The sequence below is a fragment of the Bubalus kerabau genome, chromosome 22 (genome assembly GCF_029407905.1).
Source record: "Bubalus kerabau isolate K-KA32 ecotype Philippines breed swamp buffalo chromosome 22, PCC_UOA_SB_1v2, whole genome shotgun sequence".
Taxonomy (NCBI): domain Eukaryota; kingdom Metazoa; phylum Chordata; class Mammalia; order Artiodactyla; family Bovidae; genus Bubalus; species Bubalus kerabau.
The window spans coordinates 14,109,932-14,131,555 of NC_073645.1; the positions used below are offsets into that span (position 1 = coordinate 14,109,932).

Here is a 21,624-nt window from a genome sequence, read left to right on the forward strand (position 1 = left end):
TAAAGACTTATTATATGACTAAGAGTATACCTGAACTAGGTAATTATAATTGTTCTGTAAACTGTACATAAACAACGTACAGTTTATGACATTGTTCTTATGGAGAAATAATGTCTCATGTTCCATAAAATAGAAGATGACTAATGGAACACATCTTTTTCATATTTGGAGCTACTTCTATATAAGAAAACATAAACATGTCTATAGTCACCTAATAGAAAAACATACATAATATGTTTAAAAAATTGTAAGTTGTGCATTTGTTTTGCTATTTGTTTTTAAAACATGCTAGATGGTACCACACTGAAGTAGTGAAAGCCACTGTTAACATTAGGCATGTGGTTTTTGCTATTTTTAGGAAGGACATAATTATGTAGGAATTGAAGATATTATTGATTCTCTTCAAGATGATGTCACTGGTATTAAGAAACAGGCTGAAATTGCTCACTTATATATTGCATCTCTTGCTGACCCCCAGGAAGCTATTGCTTATTTAGAAATAAAGTTTAATCAAGTTAAAGCTGAATTAGCTAAAACCAAAGAAGAATTAATCAAAACCCGAGAAGAATTAAAAAAGAGAGAAAGTGGTAAGTGATTTTATTATATCCCTATGTAGATGTTACAAATTCTTAAAAAGACAGTTGGTAAGTATGAGATTTATGCAGCTTATTTACAAAGTGGTCAGAAAATGATGGAGGTAACATTTAATATTTTACCATTTGTATGAGTTTACAGTAATTTACTAGTAAAAATATATTTTTCCTTTTCTTTACTTTTAGACTAATATTACTAGAAAATAGACTTTCAGGAAAACCCAAAACCTAAGTATAGCTTTATTAGCAAATTAAGAAATCTCATAGGAAATTGTAAAGCTGTGAAGTTTGTTCATTTATATGTGTGTGTGTGTGTGTGTGTGTGTGTGTGTGCGCGTGTGGTGGTGGGGGATTGGGAGGACTTGTCACATCCGAGTTTCAAGTATTAGATGAAATACGCTGCCCTTTTTTGTGTGAACAAGATGGGTGGAAAATAGCAGATAAGTGATGCTTCATTATGAAGTAGATCAGAAAGGTATAAGCTACTTCTCTTCTGACATTATTCCAGAAATTTCCTACTATTGAGCAGATAGCATTCATTTTTGCCCCGGGTTTTGAAAGTAGCTTTTTCAGAAACAGTACTCTCTGGTGGTAGAATTTGTAGCTGTTTGTGTACTTCTAGTGCTGTGAAAATTCTTTTTCCTGAGTATAACAATGAAGTGTCTACTGTAGCAGCTTATGTTTCATGTTTATTTAGTGATATATTTTTTTAGGTGCTTAGATATTTATTTTTAATATTCTTTTTCAGAATCAGAAATTAATTTAAATTCATTGGTTCAAGAGCTTGAGAAAGCTAATAAGGTAATGCGTTTAAGCTTTATTTTATCTTAATAAGGAAATTAATAAGTAAAATTGACAGTATGGATAATTAATGAGTATATAAGTGACTTCACTCTCATACCTCTTTCCACATATGGTCTGTGGAAAGTTTTTTGGTCTTTCCAGAAAAGATTTTATTTGTATATGTGTATATATATGTGTGTGTGTGTGTGTAACATACATCTTCTAAAAAATTTATACAAATAGGATAGTAGTTCTGTGTCTTGCTTTCTTCCTTTAGAAGGCATCTTAGATCTGTGTGTGCTGCCAGAGAATCATCTCTATGTCACTCTTTTACCAGGTACATTGTGTTGAATAGATTATTTAAATAGTATTTATCTTGTCTGAAGTTACTGTTTTAAAATTTAGGATATGGCCTGATCAGTGTGCAGCATCAGAATCTGAAAATCTCTTGCATTTTATACCTTCAGATCAGATAATTACTGTAAGTGGTTGTAGATGGATTTGACATTGTTAGATCTAAGTATGAAATTGCAGCAATATATAGAGGTGAAGTGAATTTAAAATTCTAAACTTAATATTTTTCCTGACCTTCTCTTAACTTACATTTGTTCTTCTAAAGAGCTGAATATTTTAACATATGATCAGATATAAATAATTCGAAATCTTGGCATCTAATACCCAGTACTTAAAAAGATAACCAAAATAATGTACTCAATACAAGACATTTTAGCTGTTGTTTAGACAGTTCCTATTCTCCTTTCCTTTTATTTTTTTCCTATTTATAAAAATAGCTGCTAGTTGTAAACATAGTGTTATATCAAACTATGTAAAATAGAAGGTACAGTAGTCCCCCGTAATGTCTCTCTTACATTGAAAACAAATCCAAACCAACTTGGTTGGTAGCTCGTAGAGATTATTTTATGTATATATACACATACATACACACATACATGTGTTTTTTATAGAACATTTTCTATGAACTCTTTTAAGTTCTTTAGTTGTCTAAGTCTCAGAACAACCTTATGATGTAGATACTGTTATTTTTTGTTTTTTACGTAGGCATTAAATAACTTGCTTGAGGTTCACAACTAGAAAGTAGAGAAGCTAGGAATCAAACCCAGATCATGTGACTCCTGATTCCTCTTATCCATTAGGATGTATTGCTTCTCTTTCATTTTATATTTAGGCATGTTAATTTTTTAAATGAAAATAAAGTCATGTTATGCATAGTGTATTGCTGTTGTTTTGTTTTGTTTTTTGCTTAATCTTAAAATTTGAAGCAATTCTAAACTGTATCATATTTGCATTCTAGTTGTCCCCAAAGTATATTGACTAAACTTTGTTTTTTTTTCCTTCCCAAAGAAAATAATTATGCAGAATCAAAGAATTCAAGAGTTGATGGATAAAACTGACCAAAAAGAGGATACTATTAACAAATTTCAGAACCTAAAATTTCATATGGAAAACACATGTAAAGGCAGTGTAAGAATCTAATTTTATTTGTGTTATAAATTAAATAAAGAGTGTGTTTTGTTTTGTTTAAAATAATTTAAAATTGCTTATACAACTGAGACTAATTCACTAAGAATGTTGACTTGCTTATCTTGGCATTGAATGCAATTCACTATCGCGCCAAGATGAATTTTTAAGAACTTAGAAGATGGCAGTTTGATCTCCACAAACTAAGCTATGAATGCTTTGTACATAAGAGGGACAAGACCGTGTAGCCCTTAAAAGTTTAAGCCTCAGCAAACTGGATGGGGAGCTCTGGGGTGAAAGAAACTTAAATGTGCTTTGATATTCACAGATCATAAAGATCTGTATCTCTCTGTAGCTCTACTCTATTGATATATCTGTCTATATCTGTACGTCCATCTCTGTTGAACTATAAATGACATTAGGTTTTAGAAGCTTGTTTCTAGTTTGTACAATTTTGCTAAAGTTCATCTATTTAATAGCAGGGATATTTTCTTTTAAAAATTACATTATTAACTATAGCATGTAAAGCCTTTATGGGCTTGTCAGGGCTCAGCAGTGAAGAATCTGCTTGCCATGCAGGAGGTATGGATTCGATCCCTGGGTCGGGAAGATCCCTGCAGAAGGAAATGGCAACCCAGTCCAGTGTGTCTTGCCTGACGAATCCCATGGACAGAGGAGCTTTGTGGGCTACACTCCATACTGTTGCAAAAGAGTTGGACGTGACTAAAATATAAACTACAACGTTTTAAGGGTTTTTAAGTAGCCTTTCATAAATAGAAATTTAGGTAATTTTATATTTAGTTAGTTTAGGATTGGATGATCAGCCTGTCTTTTAGTTGTTTTATTAAACAATGGTTTTTGGCTTTCTTTATATTCATTTTTTACTGCAGTACCATCAAATTATTTTTTGACATATTGTTAATAACACAATAGGTTGAGTAAATTAATAGCTAAAATTCTCTGCTTTTGTATGTCTTTTCTCTAACAGAGGCAAGCGTGGTATACAGTAGTTCCCCTTTATCTGCAATTTCAGTTTCTGTGTGTTAACCAAGGTCAGAAGGATTAAATGAAAAATGCCTGAAATAATTCATGAGTTTTACATTGTGTGCTGTTGTGAGCAGTGTGATGAAAGCTTATGCCATATTGCTCCATCCTGCCTGGCCTGACTCATCCTTTTGTCGAGCATATCCCTCCTGTTAGTCTTATTTATCAGATTGTCTGTTGTTGGTATCATAGTGCTGTGTTCGAGTAATGCTGATTTTGCTTAATAATGCCCCCAAAGCAGAAGCGTAGTGATGCTGACAATTTGGATATGTCACAGAGAAGCTATAAAGTGCTTTGTTTAAAAGTAAAGGTAAAAATCCTCAATAAGGAAAAAGAAATTGTATGCTGAGGTTGCTAAGATCGATGGCAAGAATGAATTTCTATTTGTGAAATTGTGAAGGAGGAAGAAGAAAATCTGTGCTAGTTTTGCTGTCACCCCTCAGACTGCAAAAGTTATGGCCATAGAGCATAGGTGCTTAAGAGGTAAAAAGCATTACATTTGTACAAGATAATTCTGAGAGCAACAGAGGCTGCATTCACATAACTTATTATGGTGTATTGTTATAATTGTTCTATTTTATTATTGTTAAGCTCATTCTGTGCTTAATTAAAAAAAAAAAAAATTTATTTGGCTCTGCCAGATCTTAGCTGTGGCGTGAGGGATCTTTAGGTGCAGCATGTAGGATCTAGTTTCCTGACCAGGGATCAAACCTGAGTCCAGGGCACTGGGAGCAGGAAGTCTTAGCCACTGGGCCACCAGGGAGGTCCCTGTGCTTAATTTTTAAATTAAACTTCAGGCATGTACTAAACTTGGTAAGCATGTACAGGAAAAAGCATAGTGTATATAGGATCCAATATTTCCATGGTTTCAGGCAACTGCTAGGTCTCAGAATGTATTCTCTACAGGTAAGCAGGGACTACCGTATTATAAAATGTTACATTTGACCCTCCTTTGGGTCTTGAGAGTTGAATGCCAGTACCCACAACTTTCTCTGTATCATCTCAACATCAGATAGGTTTTTGATGCTACAAGGGTAAATAAGGAACATTGCCTGGAGAAGCATAGCTCAACCTTTATCTACTCTTGTAGCAGACCTCTCTTTTGGCATTTATTATAATATTTATTAATTATAGATAAATATAAATGCCATTTATTGGCATTTATTATTATTTTGGCATTTATTATTGGCATTTATTGACTCCATCTGACTTTTTGTCACTTCCGTTGAATACGTTATTGTAAATTAATTAATAATTATATTAACAGTTTAGGATTTATGTTAATGTAGTTATCAACAAATTATATTGGTAATGTAATTAATATTTTAATTATAATTTATAATTATATATTGTATTTTTTTCCAGATCTGTTTTATGTATTATTGTTTAACTTTTCTGAACTGGGAGAATACCCCTGTAGCAAGGTAGAGAGTTAGGAGGAGAAGCATAAAATGATTTATTTTGTCAAGAAAAACTGAGATTCTGTGTGCCGGGTGCTCTGCTAGATTCTAGGGATTATACAGATTAATAAAAACTACTCCCCTTAACAACTCCCCAGTAAGAGAAAAGCAACATAAATGTATTTATAATGAAATGTGCAGTGGTAATCAGTATGTACAAGAAGCTGGGAATAGAAGGGTTTGAGAGAATACTTTGTGCAGATAAAAATGATTAAGTTGAATCTTAAATGGCAAGTGAAATTTATCTAGTCCAAAGTAGGAGCAGTTGGTGGGTGTGAGGGACAAGAAGATACACTGCTTTTCTAGATAAAAGAATCAGAATGCACAATTATGGACATAGAAGGCTTTCAGTCAGTGTAGGAAAGTATAAGTTTTAATAATTTGCTCAAGAAGAAAGTTTGAAGCAGGAGAAGTGAATAATGATGCTAGGAGCAGTAGATTGAGGTAAGATAGTGTGTGTGTTAGTCACTCAGTTGTGTCCGACTCTGTGACCCCATGGACCACAGCCCTCCAGACTTCTCTGTCCATGGGATTGATTCTCCAGGCAAGAATACTGGAGTGTGTTGACATTTCTTTCTCCAGGGGATCTTCCTGACCCAGGGATCAAACCGGGATCTCCTGCACTGCAGGCAGATTCTTTACCATCTGAGCCACCAGGGAAGCAGAAGGCCTTAAATACTTCATTAAAGCATTTGGGTTGTATTCTGTAGGCAGCAAGGAGTCTAAGGAGAAGGATAGCAAAGTTGATTTTTTATTTTGAGTTGATATTTTTAGAAACTTGGAAGATAGGATTGAAGTGGAGTTAGAATGAGGGCTGGGAGACCAACTAGAAAACTCTTGGAAAAGTTTTGGTGATAGTTGATGAGGATTTTGATTTAAGGTAGTTGGGTAGTGGTGGTATGGATTAAGAAGAGGAAATTGATTTGTTAAATAAAAGGAGGAAAAACTTTTTACAACTTAGGGCTTTTGACTTTTTCAAGTAAATGAATTGCTGGACCTCCAGGCTCTTAGCACTTTGAGATTATTTGCCACCTGTTTTTGTTGAGTGAGTGAGTGAAAGTTGCTCAGTCTGTCTGACTTTGCGACCTCATGGACTATACAGTCCATGGAATTCTCCAGGTCTGAATACTGGAGTGGGTAGCCGTTCGCCTCTCCAGGGGCTCTTCCCACCCAGGGATGAAACCCAGGTCTTCCGCATTGCAGGTGGATTGTTTACCAGTTGAGCCACCAGGGAAGCCCAGGAATACTGGAGTGGATAGCCTATCCCTTCTACAGGGCATTTTCTGAACCAGGAATCGAACCAGCGTCTCCTGCATTGCAGGTGAATTCTTTACCAGCTGAGCTTCCAGGACTTGATCTGAATTTTAAGTTCAGCCTTAGATTTGTTGAAGGTTAAGAAAAAAAAAAAAACTAGAAAAAGAGAAGCCAGAGACAGATCACTTCTAGTGCCTACAACTTTGAAGAAGATTGTTGGAACTTTAGCAGGGGATTATATCTATTTCTGTAGTATGTTTGCATATCACATAATGTTAATAATGTTTATGTAAATAATAGTAAAAAAGCAATATAAGGTAAGCAATATTCCTAATTTAATAATCCTTGCCTTTGAGTAAATTTTTTAGATAGGCTCTAGACTCTGTTTTATCAACTAACTTAAAACATTGTGCTAACTTGTTCACATAAATAAACGCAAAGTAAATTAGAACTTAACCTGACTGTGCTGATCAACTGTTGATCTAGGGTCACTGTTCCAAAGAATCCAAAGCAGACTCTTTTAATGATTAAAAGTTTGTTTTGAATGGTTCTTTAGCATCCTTCCTAACAAAAATACTCTAGGCAGAAAATATTCCTTTCGGGAACTGACAGTTGTGGAGGATAGATTTTTTTCTTGGTGAAGATTGTATAGTTTGAAGAGGAGAAAATTGATTAGGTGATTATAATACAGCTGAACGTGGAAGAGGGGACAACTTAAAATTGTCATGGACTGTTTGAAAACTCAGACTTTGTCAGAGGTCTGATTCCTCTATCCCAGGACTTTGTCACTTATCAGTGACACCAAGGGACTAATTGTGAAAAAGCATGGAGGTTGTTCTTCCTGATATTCTTTGATTAGGGCTATCTAAAAAAATTGCTCTTTTTTTTTAATCATTACTTTATGACTTAAAATCATTTAAATCTATATCTCCTAACAAAGTGATGATTTTATAATATAAAATGATGTTTTATTTTCTCATATAGTTTTACCTACCACCTACCCACCCCCCGCAAATGGATGGCTCCCAATATGTAGGGATTTAATTAATCTCTGCCTTTCCCAAACCTTTAATTACTTTATAAACATGCACTTAATTGGTAAGGTTTCACCCTTCTTTCTGGGTTCCTTTCTGCTGTCCTATTAGGGAGGTGTAGTCTTTGCCTTAAAAAATGAAAATCTAAATGGTCTTTTTCATCTAGATAAACTAGGAGCTCAGTTTTAAAGCAGTATGTAGATTGTGTATCTTTGAATATACAAAGGCAAGAAGCTAAGATTAGAACTTTTTCTGGGATTGGTTAAAGTGTAGGACGTGGTTACTTTGAGCTTTGGTTGCAAAACAAAATGACTGATGTTTTCTAGTTATTCATAATTACTCAAAATTTTAAGTGAAAGTATCTGTAAGGAGCAATTATGTCATACTGTTTTCCTATTTCTCTTTGTTAAAGCTCATTTTGTTTATGATTTAGAGGTAAGTGTTTTAGGACTTGGTTATCTGCAAATAAGTCTCTAACCCACCTGATCTTCTTAGAAAATCTAAAGATGAATTTGTTTTTAGTTTTGGTATCAGGATGAAACTACACAGTTACTTTTTTTGGGGGGGGGGGAGTCCTGCTTAGTGATTATACAAGTTAGTTAATATTACTTATTTCATAGAGTCATCAGTTATTTTAGGGTAGGGTGAGATTTAGGAAATAACCTAGAAAATATCTCAACAAACTTGAAAATATAATTTTTATAATGCAGTATTGAATTTTAATTTATATAGTTCTTACATTTATTATAGCTTTCTATATGTGAACTAATTTTAATTTATTTTGCTTTAGGACAATGTTGATAATTCTTCTTTAATAATAAACAGTAAATTGGTTTGTGATGAAATGACTGAAATGTCTAAGGACAGCAAAACTAAAACGTATTCAGGAAGAAAAAGATTAAATGAAAATGAACTTCAACAAGATGAACCACCAGCAAAGAAAGGTACTTGTTCAGCTGCTAACAGGAGGCCGTTAAGAAAGCTGACTCCTAAACCAGGAAACACAAAAGTTTCAAGTAGGAGGAAATTTACTTATCTAAGGAAAAAAACCTGAGAAAATCTAAATGTCCCTAATTTTTACACTAACATGTTATAAGCTATCTAGAGGATGCAGGTATTTAAAGCTGCCTTTATTTTAATGTTTTTAGATGTTATGCTCTTATCAATTTAGCATCATGATAATTCTCTTATTTCTGTGCCTATCGTAATTGAAAGTCACCTTTTCTGCCAGAATTTCTCCACACTTTTTTTCCCTCTTTATTCTTTTTTTCATTTGAAGAAAAGGCCATTTAACAGGAAGACTTTGAGCTAAACATTACAAAAGGCAAATGTGGTCAAGTTTTGTTTTCTATGAAACTACTAGAAAAAAAGTGTGCTAAGCTTACTCACTTTATGCTATACCTCCCTGGCTATGTAGGAGAACATAGCAGCTTTCACCTTGTCTCTAAACTATTCTGTCTTTAGGAAAACTTTTATAATATAATACAGAGAAGGAAGACTTTCTAAGAGAACATACATTACTTTAGAAACCTAATTAGCTGCTTCACCTTGAGATAAATGGATAAATTAAGTCTTGCTTTGTTTATTAGTAAAATAAGTTAAATATACCTGCCTCCTAAGGTTGTTAAGAATAAAAACAATTGGATAATACACCAATATAATACAAACTTCATAGAACCTCAGTAAAAGTAATGTTTTCAAAAGTAGTTGACTTAAAGGATAATATAGTAGCAGTCGGACATGACTGAGCGACTGAACTGAACTGAAAGCATTAGCTATATTAATGTAATAATTTATGAGCTAATAGGTTGAAACTAATATGCATTTGTTGCTGTTCAGTCACTCATTTGTGTCTGACTTTTTGGGACCCTGTGCACTGCAGCATCGGAGAAGGCAATGGCACCCCACTCCAGTACTCTTGCCTGGAAAGTCCCATGGGCAGAGGAGCCTGGTAGGCTGCAGTCCATGGGGTCACAAAGAGTCAGACACAATTGAAACGACTTAGCAGCAGCAGCACTGCAGCATGCCAGGCTTCCCTGTCCTTAACTATCTACTGGAGTGTGCTCAAGCTCATGTCCACTGAATTGGTGATGCCATCCAACCATTTTATCCTCTATTGCCCATTTCTCTTCCTGCCTTCAATCTTTCCCAGCATCAGGGTCTTTTCCAGTGAGTTGGTTCTTTGCATCAGGTGACCAAAGTATTGGAGCTTCAACATTAGTCCCTCCCATGAATATTCAGGGTTGATTTCCTTTACTATTGACTGGCTTGATCTTCTCGCTGTCCAAGGGACTTGTGAGAGTTTTCTCCAGCACCACAGTTCAAAAGCATCAGTTCTTCGGCAGTCAGAGTTAATTATGGTCCAACTCTCAGATCTGTACATGACTACTGGAAAAAACCATAGCTTGACTAGATGGACCTTTGTCAGTAAAATGATGTCTGCTTTTTAACATGCTGTCTAGGTTAGTTATAGCTTTTTTTCTAAAGAGCAAGCGTCTCTTAATTTGGTGGCTTTAGTTACTGTCCACAGTGATTCTGGAGCCCAAAAAAATAAAATCTACCACTGTTTGCACTTTTTCCTTATTTATTTGCCATGAAGTGATGGAACTGGATGCCATGATCTTAATTTTTTGAAAGTTGAGTTTTAAGCTAGCCTTTACACTGTCCTCTTTCACCTTCATCAGGAAGCTGTAAAGTTCCTTTTCATTTTCTGCCATTAGAGTGGTATCATCTGCATATCTGAAGTTGTTGATATTTCTCCCAGCAATCTTAATTTCAGCTTGTGATTCATCCAGTCTGGCATTTTACTCTGCATATGAGTTAAATAAGCAGGGTGACAGTATACAGCCTTGACTTACTCCTTTCCCAATTTGGAACCAGTCTGTTGTTCCATGTCCAGTTCTAACTGTTGCTTCTTCACCTTTTTACAGGTTTCTCAGGAGGCAAGTCAGGTGGTCTGGTATTCCATCTCTTTAAGAATTTTTCACAGTTTTGTTGTGATCCACACAGTCAAAAGCTTTAGCATAGTCAATGAAGCAGAAGTAGATATTTTTCTGGAATTCCCTTGCTTTTTCTATGATCCAGTGGATGCTGGCAATTTGATCTCTGGTTCCTCTGCCTTTTCTAAATGCGGCATGAACATCTGGACAGTCTCAGTTAATTTACTGTTGAAGCCTAACTTGGAGAATTTTTTTTTTTTAATATATATATATATTTAAATATAAATTTATTTATTTTAATTGGAGGCTAATTACTTTACGATATTGTATTGGTTTTGCCATACATTGACATGAATCCGCCACGGGTATACATGTGTTTTGAGCATTACTTTGCTAGTGTGTGAAATGAGTGCAATTGTGTGGTAGTTTGAACATTCTTTGGCACTGCCCTTCTTTGGGATTGGAATGAAAACTTACCGTTTCTAGGCCTGTGGCTGTTGCTGAGTTTTCCAAATTTGCTGGCATATTGAGTACAGCACTTTAATAGCACCGTCTTTTAGGATTTGAAATAGCTCTGCTGGAATTCCATTACCTCCACTAGCTTTGTTCATAGTGATCTTCCTAAGGCCCACTTGACTTCACACTCCAAGGTGTCTGGCTCTAGGTGAGTAATCATACCATCGTGGTTATCCTGGTCATGAAGATCTTTTTTGTACAGTTCTTCTGTATATTCTTGCCACCTCTTAATAATATCTTCTGTCTCTGTTAGGTCCATACCATTTCTGTCCTTTATTGTGCCCATCTTTGCATGAAACATTCCCTTGGTATCTAATTTTCTTGAAGAGATCTCTAGTCTTTCCCATTCTGCTTTTTTCCTCTGTTTCTTTGCATTGTTTACTTTGGAAGGTTTTCTTATTTCTCCTTACTATTCTTTGGAACTCTGCATTCAAGATAGGTATATCTTTTCGCCTTTGCCTTTTGCTTCTCTTCTTTTCTCAGCTATTTGTAAGGCCTCCTCAAACATTTTGCCTTTTTGCATTTCTTTTTCTTGGGGATGGTTTTGATCACTGCCTCCTGTACAGTGTGTGAACCTCCGTCCATAGTCCTTTAAGGCACTGGAGAAGGGAATGGCAAACCCCTTCAGCATTCTTGCCTTGAGAACCCCATGAACAGTATGAAACAGCACACTAATATGCATGGTCATTTTCTATTATCCACTGAACGAGTGGTGCCTTAACTATAGGGAGTATAATCTTTTTGTGATTTCCACAGCACTGTTCCTCTGTTTTTTACCTTGTTTGGGGACATAGAGTAGTTGAGAACTCAGGGTAGTTGAGAATGTAGGATCTGTAGATCACTAGGAAGTAGAAGTGTGCAGGAGCGAGTGATCCACATGGTACGGCTAATCCTAAGGGTAACTCATTCATGAAAAAGATGATTATATAGTGATCTGAGTTGTTAGCAATAAATAATTTGGATGTGAGTAGGTTTATAAGTTTAGGTAACAAAATACTTTTTTTTTCCCCCTAAATTCATAACCACTGTGGCTATTTAATTATTTGTTGTTAAGAGACTATAAGGACTACGTAAGAGATCATATGAAAATTATAGCTATAATATAATCATTTCCCCCTCTCTACCTGCTACTAAAAAATCTCCAGAACAAAATACATGATTTCTGTACTTACTAGGATAGGATTAGGGGGTTATAGTTATGCAGGATTGATGTTTTCTGCTCTTAAAAGGAAATGCAAAGCTATTTCCCTATGAAAGTGAATTTACTTCTTTGCATCACTGTATCTGTATTTTGGGTAAACTGAATAACCATGTAAACATTTCAAGAAATTAGCCTTCAGAATAGTGATAAAGGAGACAAACCAGAAATATGCTATAGTCTGCTCACCTGTGACTTTTCAACCAAAACTAATTTTTGTAGCAAAATATAGATAAAGCAGTATATGTACAGGTTGGGTGTGGTGGAAATATTGAATTAAAGTAACTATCTTTCTTATTGCTATGTTTACTTTTTATAAGTTAACCTATATTAGGCTCATATACTATAAAATCTACTTTTTCTTTATTGCTAGACTAATAATTTAATTTCTCCCTGACAACACTGTTCTGAATATGTTCTATGAATCCTTTGATATGAAACATAAAAATTTATAAAAGGATAATTTGAATATATGAATATCAGATGCAAATCCAATTTCCTGAAGTATCTTATGTAATTATCTAGTTTATTAAAGTATAGTTAGAGAACAACGTGACAAAATGCTTTTTTTGATCACAAAAGCTATATTGCACTTGCTTTAATTTACCTCAAGGTTTAGGGATATGTCCATATAGTATGCATGACTCAAGTCTCTTCTCTCAGGATATTCAGGATTTATTTGTGAGCTCTGAATTTCTGATGATCATTTTTAACTTGCTTACATCCCATCTCTCCTGATAAAGAGTTCAGACATTTTTTTTATAACTGTCTTCTTAAAGGGCAGGAGGATTTAGTCATTTCCACTGGTGAAGTTCCACTGATGAAGTCATAGGTGTGAAAATTGTGTCATAAGTACTAAATTACTTAAAGGGAAAGTAGAACAGAAGTGTGAATCAGGGAGAAAGAAAGTTATTCCACTTTGGGATGACGTGGCTACAGTTTTGTAAAATGTTAGGAGACAGTCTGATAAAAAAAATAATGCATTGGTTGAAGATTATTTTAAAAAATTCATTAGAATAAATGGACAAGTTTGTTATAAAAGTAAATAAGAGTGAATCTGTTAGTTTCCAAAGTAGCTGGAATCCTTAGAATAAACTGAGAATCTGAAGGAGCTAAATTATGAAAATGTAACTACAAACATAGGAAAATCTTCAAAAATCAACTCATTAGCTTTTTAGAAACCAGGCTATACAGCAGGAGTAATGCCATGATTTTCCTCTCCTTTTTGAGTCAGAAGAGACAATGTAATTTATAGGTGTTAAAATGTTATCCAGTGTGTTTTAGTTAGTCTGTTAAAGAAATCTTGGAATCCTGTTACGGGATTACATAATTACTGCTGCCCAAGAGCATTTAAACTATTGCGTGAAGGAAAAGAATATGGATTGTATTTGAAAAATGAAAACTTAACAAATAAAGCTTGTTTTCACAAGTATACTACTGAATGCAAAACTGGATAAATTCTTGGAGTGGCAAGATGATGTTCCCAGATTATATAGTGAGTTTCAGGGTGAGGGTATACTCTAACAGGGGACATCAGTATATTGAGAGAACTGGGATTTTTTTTTCCCCCCAGTCCTATTGAGGTATAATTGAGAAATAATATTGTGATATATTTAAACTGTTTAACATGATTTGATATACATTGTGAAAAGTTTCCCACCATGTTAATTAATTAATACATACATCATCTCATGTATTCACCTATTTTCCCCCTCTTTTTCTTTTTGGTGAGAACACTCAAGTTATACACCCCAAGCAAATTTCAGTTTTACAATACATTGTTATCAATTATAGTCACCATGTTATAGTTAGATCCTATGACCTTATTCATCTTCAACTGAAAAACTATACCCTTTTACAAGCCTCTCCCTATTTCCGTCAACCACTATTCTACTCTTTGTTTCTATGAGTTAGATCTTTTTTCTTCCTTGTATTGATACCATACCGTATTTGTCTTCCCATGTGTAGTTTATTTCACAAAATGAACCCTCCAGGTTCACCTATGTTGGAGATGGCAAGATTTCATTCTTTAGGTTGAGTAATTATATTCCACTGTATACATACTTTTACCCCTTTTGAAAAAATCCATTCACCCATCCATCGACACTTTGGTTTTTTTCAATGTCCTGGCTATTGTAAAAAATGTTGCAGTGAACATAGGGCATGAACTCACATGAACTTTGAATAGTGATTTCACTTCCTTTGGATGTATACTAGAAGTGGCGTTGTTAGATCATATGATAGTTCGATTTTTAATTTTTTGAGAAATCTCCATACTGGTTTTCTACTGCCTATACTACTTAATATCCCCATTAACAGTGAGCAGATTTCCTCTTTCTTCTCATTCTTGTCAACGTTTGTTATCTCTTATCTTTTTGATGATAGACATCCTATCAAGTGTTAGGTGATAATCTTACTGTACTTTGTATTTCCTTTTCCCTGATGATTAGTGATATTGAACACCTTTTCCTGTACTTGTTGATTATTTTTATGTCTTTTTGGAAAAATATCTGGTTGGCTCCTCTGCCAATTTTTAAATTGAATTGCTTGATTTTTTGGCTGTTGAGTTGTGTGAGTTTCCTATATATTTTAGATATTAACTCCTGGTCCTACCGGACAAATGGTTTGCAAATATTTTCTCCCATTCCACAGGTTGCCTTTTCATTTTGTTGATTGATTCTTGTGCATGCATACTGTTTGTATGTAGGATAGTATTAATTTTAAAGAGCTTTTTATGATCTTAAAGATGCCTTCTTAATTGAACAGATTCATTAGATTGGGTACTATCGTCTCTCATCTAGATGCCCAAGAGCCTGCCACAGCAGGGGGTGGAAATTTAAGGGCTTGAATCTCATTGCTGTGTGAGATTTGATATTTATCTCTTATGGAACAATTACATGTAGCCGGCCTGCCAGATAGGGGCTTTGTAATGAAGCAAACTGATATGTTTAGATCCCAAATGTATTACAGAGGTGACCATCAAGTTCTTCCAGAAGTTTAAACAGATAAGTACCTGGATCATTGTGTATGATCAAGGTGTTTGCATGTACAATACATTCCAGATTTACCAAATCAGTATGTTTGATATTTGTTTGGAATCTACATTCTGAGCTCTCTTGCTCACTCTAAAACTGGAGAATCACTGTTGTAAAAAAGATACCATAAAGATAAAACCTTAAAATTTAAAACATAAAATTACACTACAGTAACTGAGTTAATATAACTGGGGCATGTTAGATTATAAATTTGCACATATCTAGAACTGGAGTAGGTGACTGATTACAAAAATTGTGTTTTTCTGATCCAGTGATATGTCTTAGAGATAGAAAAGGAGAACATAAGCAACATAGCTAAATGTCAAAAATAATTCATTTAGGATTATTGTTCAAGTATGTAAAGGTGCATTAGACACAGAGAGTCTTCTGTCGGGAAATTTGGAATATAATAGATGAGAGCAACAAGTATACATAGTATTTCAATATAATATGATGTACTCAGATTCATAGGATAATATGGTGGCACTTACTAAAAAGACAACTATAAAATATACCTTTTAAAGATTCTTTGTACAGTTAACAACTGAAAGTAATAGATTTTTTGGAGAATTTCAGTCCAGTTCTCCCTTATGACTGCCTTCTACATTTATGGATTTCATATTGTACCTGGAACCTCTAAGCAGGAATTTGATTCTTAATATGCTTAATGAGACTGCCAAATAAAAATATAGGTGAAATTGACAGATAAATGGCCAATTAGGGGGAGTGCATGAAGGTCAGAAGGACGTGTTGAGTTGATCAATACAGTATTGTGTAAAAAATACATATAAATTGTATTCGAGTCATGTTGTATATAAAATTCACACATATAAACATCAAACCATGAAGTGAAATAGAATAGGAAAAAAATTTAAAAACCAAAGGTTCAGATTCTTATGTTTTGAAGTAATTTTCCTAGGATATGAGACACTCATCAGATGAGTTATTATCATAATGGAAATTGTATGAAAGCATAAAAAGATAAATTTGTATATCTGGAGAATTGAGAATTATGTTTCAAGAGTTAACCATGCAATCTGTGAGAAAAATTTGAACATAGTTTATACTGGACAGTTGTGTGAGATTTATTTTGTCAACATAAATATTAAGAATTAACTTTTAGCTAATAGTGCATCCTCTGGACACAGTTTAATTTATATCAACTGTATTTGTTAAAGTTCTTGTACTTACATAACATTTAGAAAATGCTTTAACATACATTATATATTAATTTATTTGGCCCTCTTAACACTATCCTGTAGAAAGTAGGGCAGAGAAATATCCTATTTTTGAAATGTAGGTATTAAGCCTGAAAAAGACAAACTTTTATTTATTTTTAACTAGCTGAGCTCTTCTGTACAGATTTTCAGTTTCTAATAATGTCTAACTATATCCCAAGCACAGTGTTCCAAGTTCATTTATTTTCTTGATCTTCACAATAACTCTGAGATGAAAGTGAAGTCGCTCAGTCGTGTCTGACTCTTTGCAACCCCACGGACGGTAGCCTACCAGGCTCCGCCGTCCATGGGATTTTCCAGGCAAGAATACAGGAGTGGGCTGCCATTTCCTTCTCCAGAGGACCTTCCCGACTCAGGGATCCAACCCAGGTCTCCTGCACTGCAGACAGACTTTACCAACTCTGAGCCACCAGGGAAGCCAACTCTGAGATAGGTGATATTATTATTTCCCTTTTACATTTGAGGAAACAGCCATGGAATCAAACAGTTGATTGACAGTTATGCAACTAGTAAAGATAAGGCTCCATTAGACTTAGCAGAAGTTTAACCATTTTTCTCCTAATTTCCACTCTGAAAGTATAAGGCACTCTGTAAATCACTGATTTAGTAGACCTATAGTATAATTGTACTTTTAAACTCTTCTTTAGTCAGCCTTAGGGTGTGATTCCCTACCCTCTGACTCATAGTAATAATAAAGATTTGTGGTAGACAATTCAAATAACATTAAATGCTATAAAAAGAAAGTAGAAGTAACTGGTAATCCCATTCAGAAGTAGCTGCCAGTATTTTCTTGTACATCCTTTACTAATAACTCTGCTGTGACTTAATGGAACTATAATTTTTACCTAATTGGGTTTATAATATGTATGTTTTGCAACCTGATTTTTCTTTTTTAACTCAATAGTTTATCTCTGTTTTTCATTGTTTGTTTTCGTATGTTTCATATTTTTGAATATTGGCTTATATGGTAACTTAGATTTTATTAAGATTTGCAAGATTAATAATGTATATATATTTTTTTTAAAGGACTTACACATGCTAGTCCAGCTATCACTGAAGACCAAAAGAAAAGTGAAGAAATACAAGAGAGCATTTCAGATGAGGAAAACATTAGAGTTCTACAAGAAAATAATGAAGAGCTAAAAACACGTTTACTCACCATTGAGAATGAACTTAAAAATGAAAAGGAAGAAAAAACAGAATTAAATAAACAGATTGTTAGTTTGCAGCAGGAACTTTCTTCTGAAAAAAAAAGTTTAGGCTTTAGTATAGAGGTCCAACAAATTCAGTCAAGTTATGACAATGTGATTTCTGAATTACATGTGCAGAAAAGTATAAATCAAGAACAGAAGGAAAGGATCATGAAATTGTCAGAGAAGATAGAAACTGCTAGACGAAACATCACAAACTACGTTTCACAAATAAAATTAATGCAAGCAAAAATAGATGAACTGCGTAGACTTGATTCAGTTTCTCAAATCGCAAACATAGATTTACTCAATCTCAGGGATCTGTCCAGTTGTTCTCAAGAAGATAATTTGCCGAATACACAGTTACATCATTTGGATAATGATTATTTGATAAGTAAGCAGGTTAAAGAACATGGTATTCAAGAACTTAGTAGGGAAAGGTCTTTCCACTCTACTGTTGAAGCCATTTGGGAAGAATGTAAAGAGATTGTAAAGACTTCCTCCAAAAAAACCCATCAGATTGAGGAACTAGAACAACAAATTGAAAAATTACAGGCAGAAGTAAAAGACTATACAAATGAAAACAATAGACTAAAAATAGAGGAGAGGGAGAAAAAGAATCAAGATGATTTACTAAAAGAAAAAGATAGTCTTATACAGCAGCTGAAGGAAGAAGTGCAAGAAAAAACCATTAGTCTTGATATTGAAGTACAGCATGTAGTGGAAGGAAAGAGAGCACTTTCAGAACTTATGCAAGATGTTACTTGCTATAAGGTGAAAATAAAGGAACTTGAAGCGATGTTAGAAACTCAGAAAGATGAATGTAGCCATTCAGCCAAGTTAGAACAAGAAATTATGGAAAAGGAATCTATCATTTTAAAGCAAGAAAGAAATCTGAATGAATGTCAAGCAAATCTTAAAGATTCTATCCAAAATGCCAGAGATTTAAGTGAAAGGGAAGTCAAATTGAAAGAAGAAATCATGCAATTAACAAAAAATTTGCAAGATGCTAAACATTCACTTCAATTAAAGGAAGAAGAAAAGGAAACAAACTGGCAAGAAACAGAAAAGTAAGCTAAACGTTTTTAAAAGGTTTTAAAAATTTGCATTTCTTTTATTGATTTTTCCATATAGCTTTTAAAGAATTTAGGTGGGCATAACTTAATCTGGTTAAATATAGCATGTATGTTGAGAGAAGAACTTGAACTTGGTATAAATCCTTGGGACTGAATGTTATTTACATGCAGAGTTCTGTTTATAAAATCTCCTGAAATCCTCCTTGAAGTACTCATTCATGCTATGGACATTCCAAATTTGTGAAAAGATCTAATTTTGTAGGTTACTGGTCACACATATGATCCTAAGTGATTAGTGATATATCACTATAGGAAAGTGATTTTTGATTTTTAGGTTGAAAGAGGAGCTCTCTGCAAGCACTGCTCTTACCCAGAATCTGAAAGCTGATCTTCAGAGGAAGGAAGAAGATTATGCTGAGCTCAAAGAGAAACTGGCCGATGCCAAAAAGCAGATTGAGCAAGTACAGAAAGAGGTTAGTTATTTGAAAAGTTGTGTGGCCAATTTAAATGATAATCATTGTTTTCCTTATATATCATGTTTAGACACTAATTTTAGTATTGACCAGAACAGTTGTCAACTCCATGATTTTTTTTTAAATGATGAGATCTATTATTTCACCAAAAATTTAGTCAGCTTAAACAAACCAAAGAATGTCTAATAGTAAGAAAAATACGTGCCTTATATAAGATTAGAACCTTTTTTTTCTTTTAAGGACTAAGCGCAAGTCTCCCCCAAAAATAAAAAGTAAACTTCTGTTTACAGATTGTATGGAGGAGAGTATGTAGTGCAGTTGTGACAAGCTTTTATTATAATTGGATTTTAAAAATAGGAAATACGTGCACATGGTTCCAAATGTAAAACACATGAAAGTGTATGTAGTGAGGGGGAGAGGCCGTCAAGCTCCCACCAAGGAATCAGATGAGTGTGTATAGTGAGGGGGAGAGGCCGTCAAGCTCCCACCAAGGAATCAGATGTTACCAATAATTGTTTTTTCTTCACTTCTCTGTCTTCCTCTGTTCCTTCCTTCTCTTCCTGTTAAAAAATGGAAACCTCCAATAAACACTATGTGAACCTTGTTTTTCTTCACATGGTGTATCTTGACTGTCTCTCCATCTCAAGATATAAAGAGTTTCCAGGTGACTTTTTTAATGACTAGGAACATGTATTTATGGTTAATGAGTCCCCTGTTGTTGAACAATTAAGGTAATTTCCAGTTAATGATGCAGTGATGTCATTTTGAACTTTTGTAAGTCTTCCTGTGAAATAAATTCCTAAAAGTGGAATTTATGTGTCACTGGTTTGTACATTTTGATATTTATTATGCTTTTTAGAGATTATGCCAATTTACTCACCAGAACTAATGTATAAGAAAGTATTTTTTTCTATACTCTTATCCACAAAGTAGTATTTTATCATTATTTCTTTGATATCTGCTAACTTGACATGTAAATAATATATCTCAACTATAATTCTAACTTGCATATTTTTAATTAGAATGAACATTTTTTGGTTTACAATTTAATTTTTTTTTCTCCTGTGGTCTGAGTAGTCATATTCTTTGTTTAAGTTTAGGTTTTTTTTTAATTGTTATTGCTTTATGGGAGCTTATATATTTAGGAAATTAACTTTTTAAGGATATTAATTGTGGATAACCCCTGTACCTGACCCCTATCTTGCCATTTTTCTTGATTTTGATTATGGTGCTTTTTTCCCTTGGAGCAATTTATTTTTCTTTTATGACTGCTGTATTTTATATCATAATTAGACCATTTTTAAAAGTTGAAATAATTTTAAATATTTTTCATTACTTAGAGTTAGTTACAAAAGAATACTTAAATGCTAAGGTCTGAAGAATATTCACATTGCATATGTTTGTGGGTCTTATCCATTTTTTGTTTCCTATCCCCAGTGAAGTTAATATAATGAATGTTTTGTATTTGTCTTTTTTTTAGATCTGTTAAAAATGTAAGTTAAACTATACATATATTTTTTATTTCTACACATTAATTGTGTTCTGAGACATTATCCACATCATATTCCTGAGAGTCAGTTATGTATGGTTATAGTTAATCACTTTCACTGCTGTGTAATGTTCCGAAGTGTGTGTGACTATACAATTTAGTTATCTAGTCTCTTGACCATTTAGATTGTTTTCATTCTTTGCTCTTAGAAGAAAGAGTGATCCTATTTTAAACATGCCCTAGGTATACGTGTACAAGAATTTGTAGAGCATGGGGTGGAATTGTTGGGTCAGGAGATAAAGGGGTATCTTATGGTTTTAAGTTGTATTCCTCACAGTGTCTGTTTTTATTCACTATATGTCTATTCTAGTTTTCACTTTGTGAAATACATTTGTCCATATTTTCTTTTAATTTTTCTGTCCTTTTAAAAATTATTATTGTGTTGGATTTCTTTATCCTTGTGTCTGATTCTTTTTTAAAAAATTTTTTGTTTATTTATTTATTTTTGGCTGTGCAGAGTCTTCATTGCTGCGCGAGCTTTCTCTAGTTTCCACCAGTAATTCTTAACCATTTCCCACCAGGGAAGTCCTTGGTTCTAATTCTTATAAAATATATTGCAAATACCTTCTAGCTTACTTGTTGAAAGTCAGGCCTCCTCTTTCTATGAAAGCCAGTCAGTGTTACACTTATTTCTGTGATTAGTTTTTCACTTAATTTTTTCCTGTTATCTCAATATTTATTTTTTTGTTAGTTCCTCAGTACTTTTAAAAAGATTTAAAACTTTTTTATCCAGCATTTGAAGTCCTTGAATAATTTTTTTAGG

At 33.8% G+C, this 21,624-nt stretch overlaps 1 protein-coding gene across 3 annotated transcripts in view; it reads left to right on the forward strand.

The window, feature by feature from the left end:
* KIF20B (kinesin family member 20B) overlaps positions 1–21,624 on the forward strand; it is an 85,364-nt gene that overhangs the window by 28,068 nt on the left and 35,672 nt on the right. For 2 of the 3 annotated variants that reach the window (XM_055560066.1, XM_055560065.1), the window contains exons 16-21: positions 359–587; positions 1,342–1,394; positions 2,739–2,858; positions 8,438–8,591; positions 17,600–18,833; positions 19,174–19,312. In XM_055560066.1, the coding sequence (XP_055416041.1) occupies positions 359–587; positions 1,342–1,394; positions 2,739–2,858; positions 8,438–8,591; positions 17,600–18,833; positions 19,174–19,312 (1,929 nt within the window). The remainder of the gene's footprint in view (positions 1–358; positions 588–1,341; positions 1,395–2,738; positions 2,859–8,437; positions 8,592–17,599; positions 18,834–19,173; positions 19,313–21,624) is intronic. The other variant, XM_055560067.1, reaches the window with a different exon arrangement.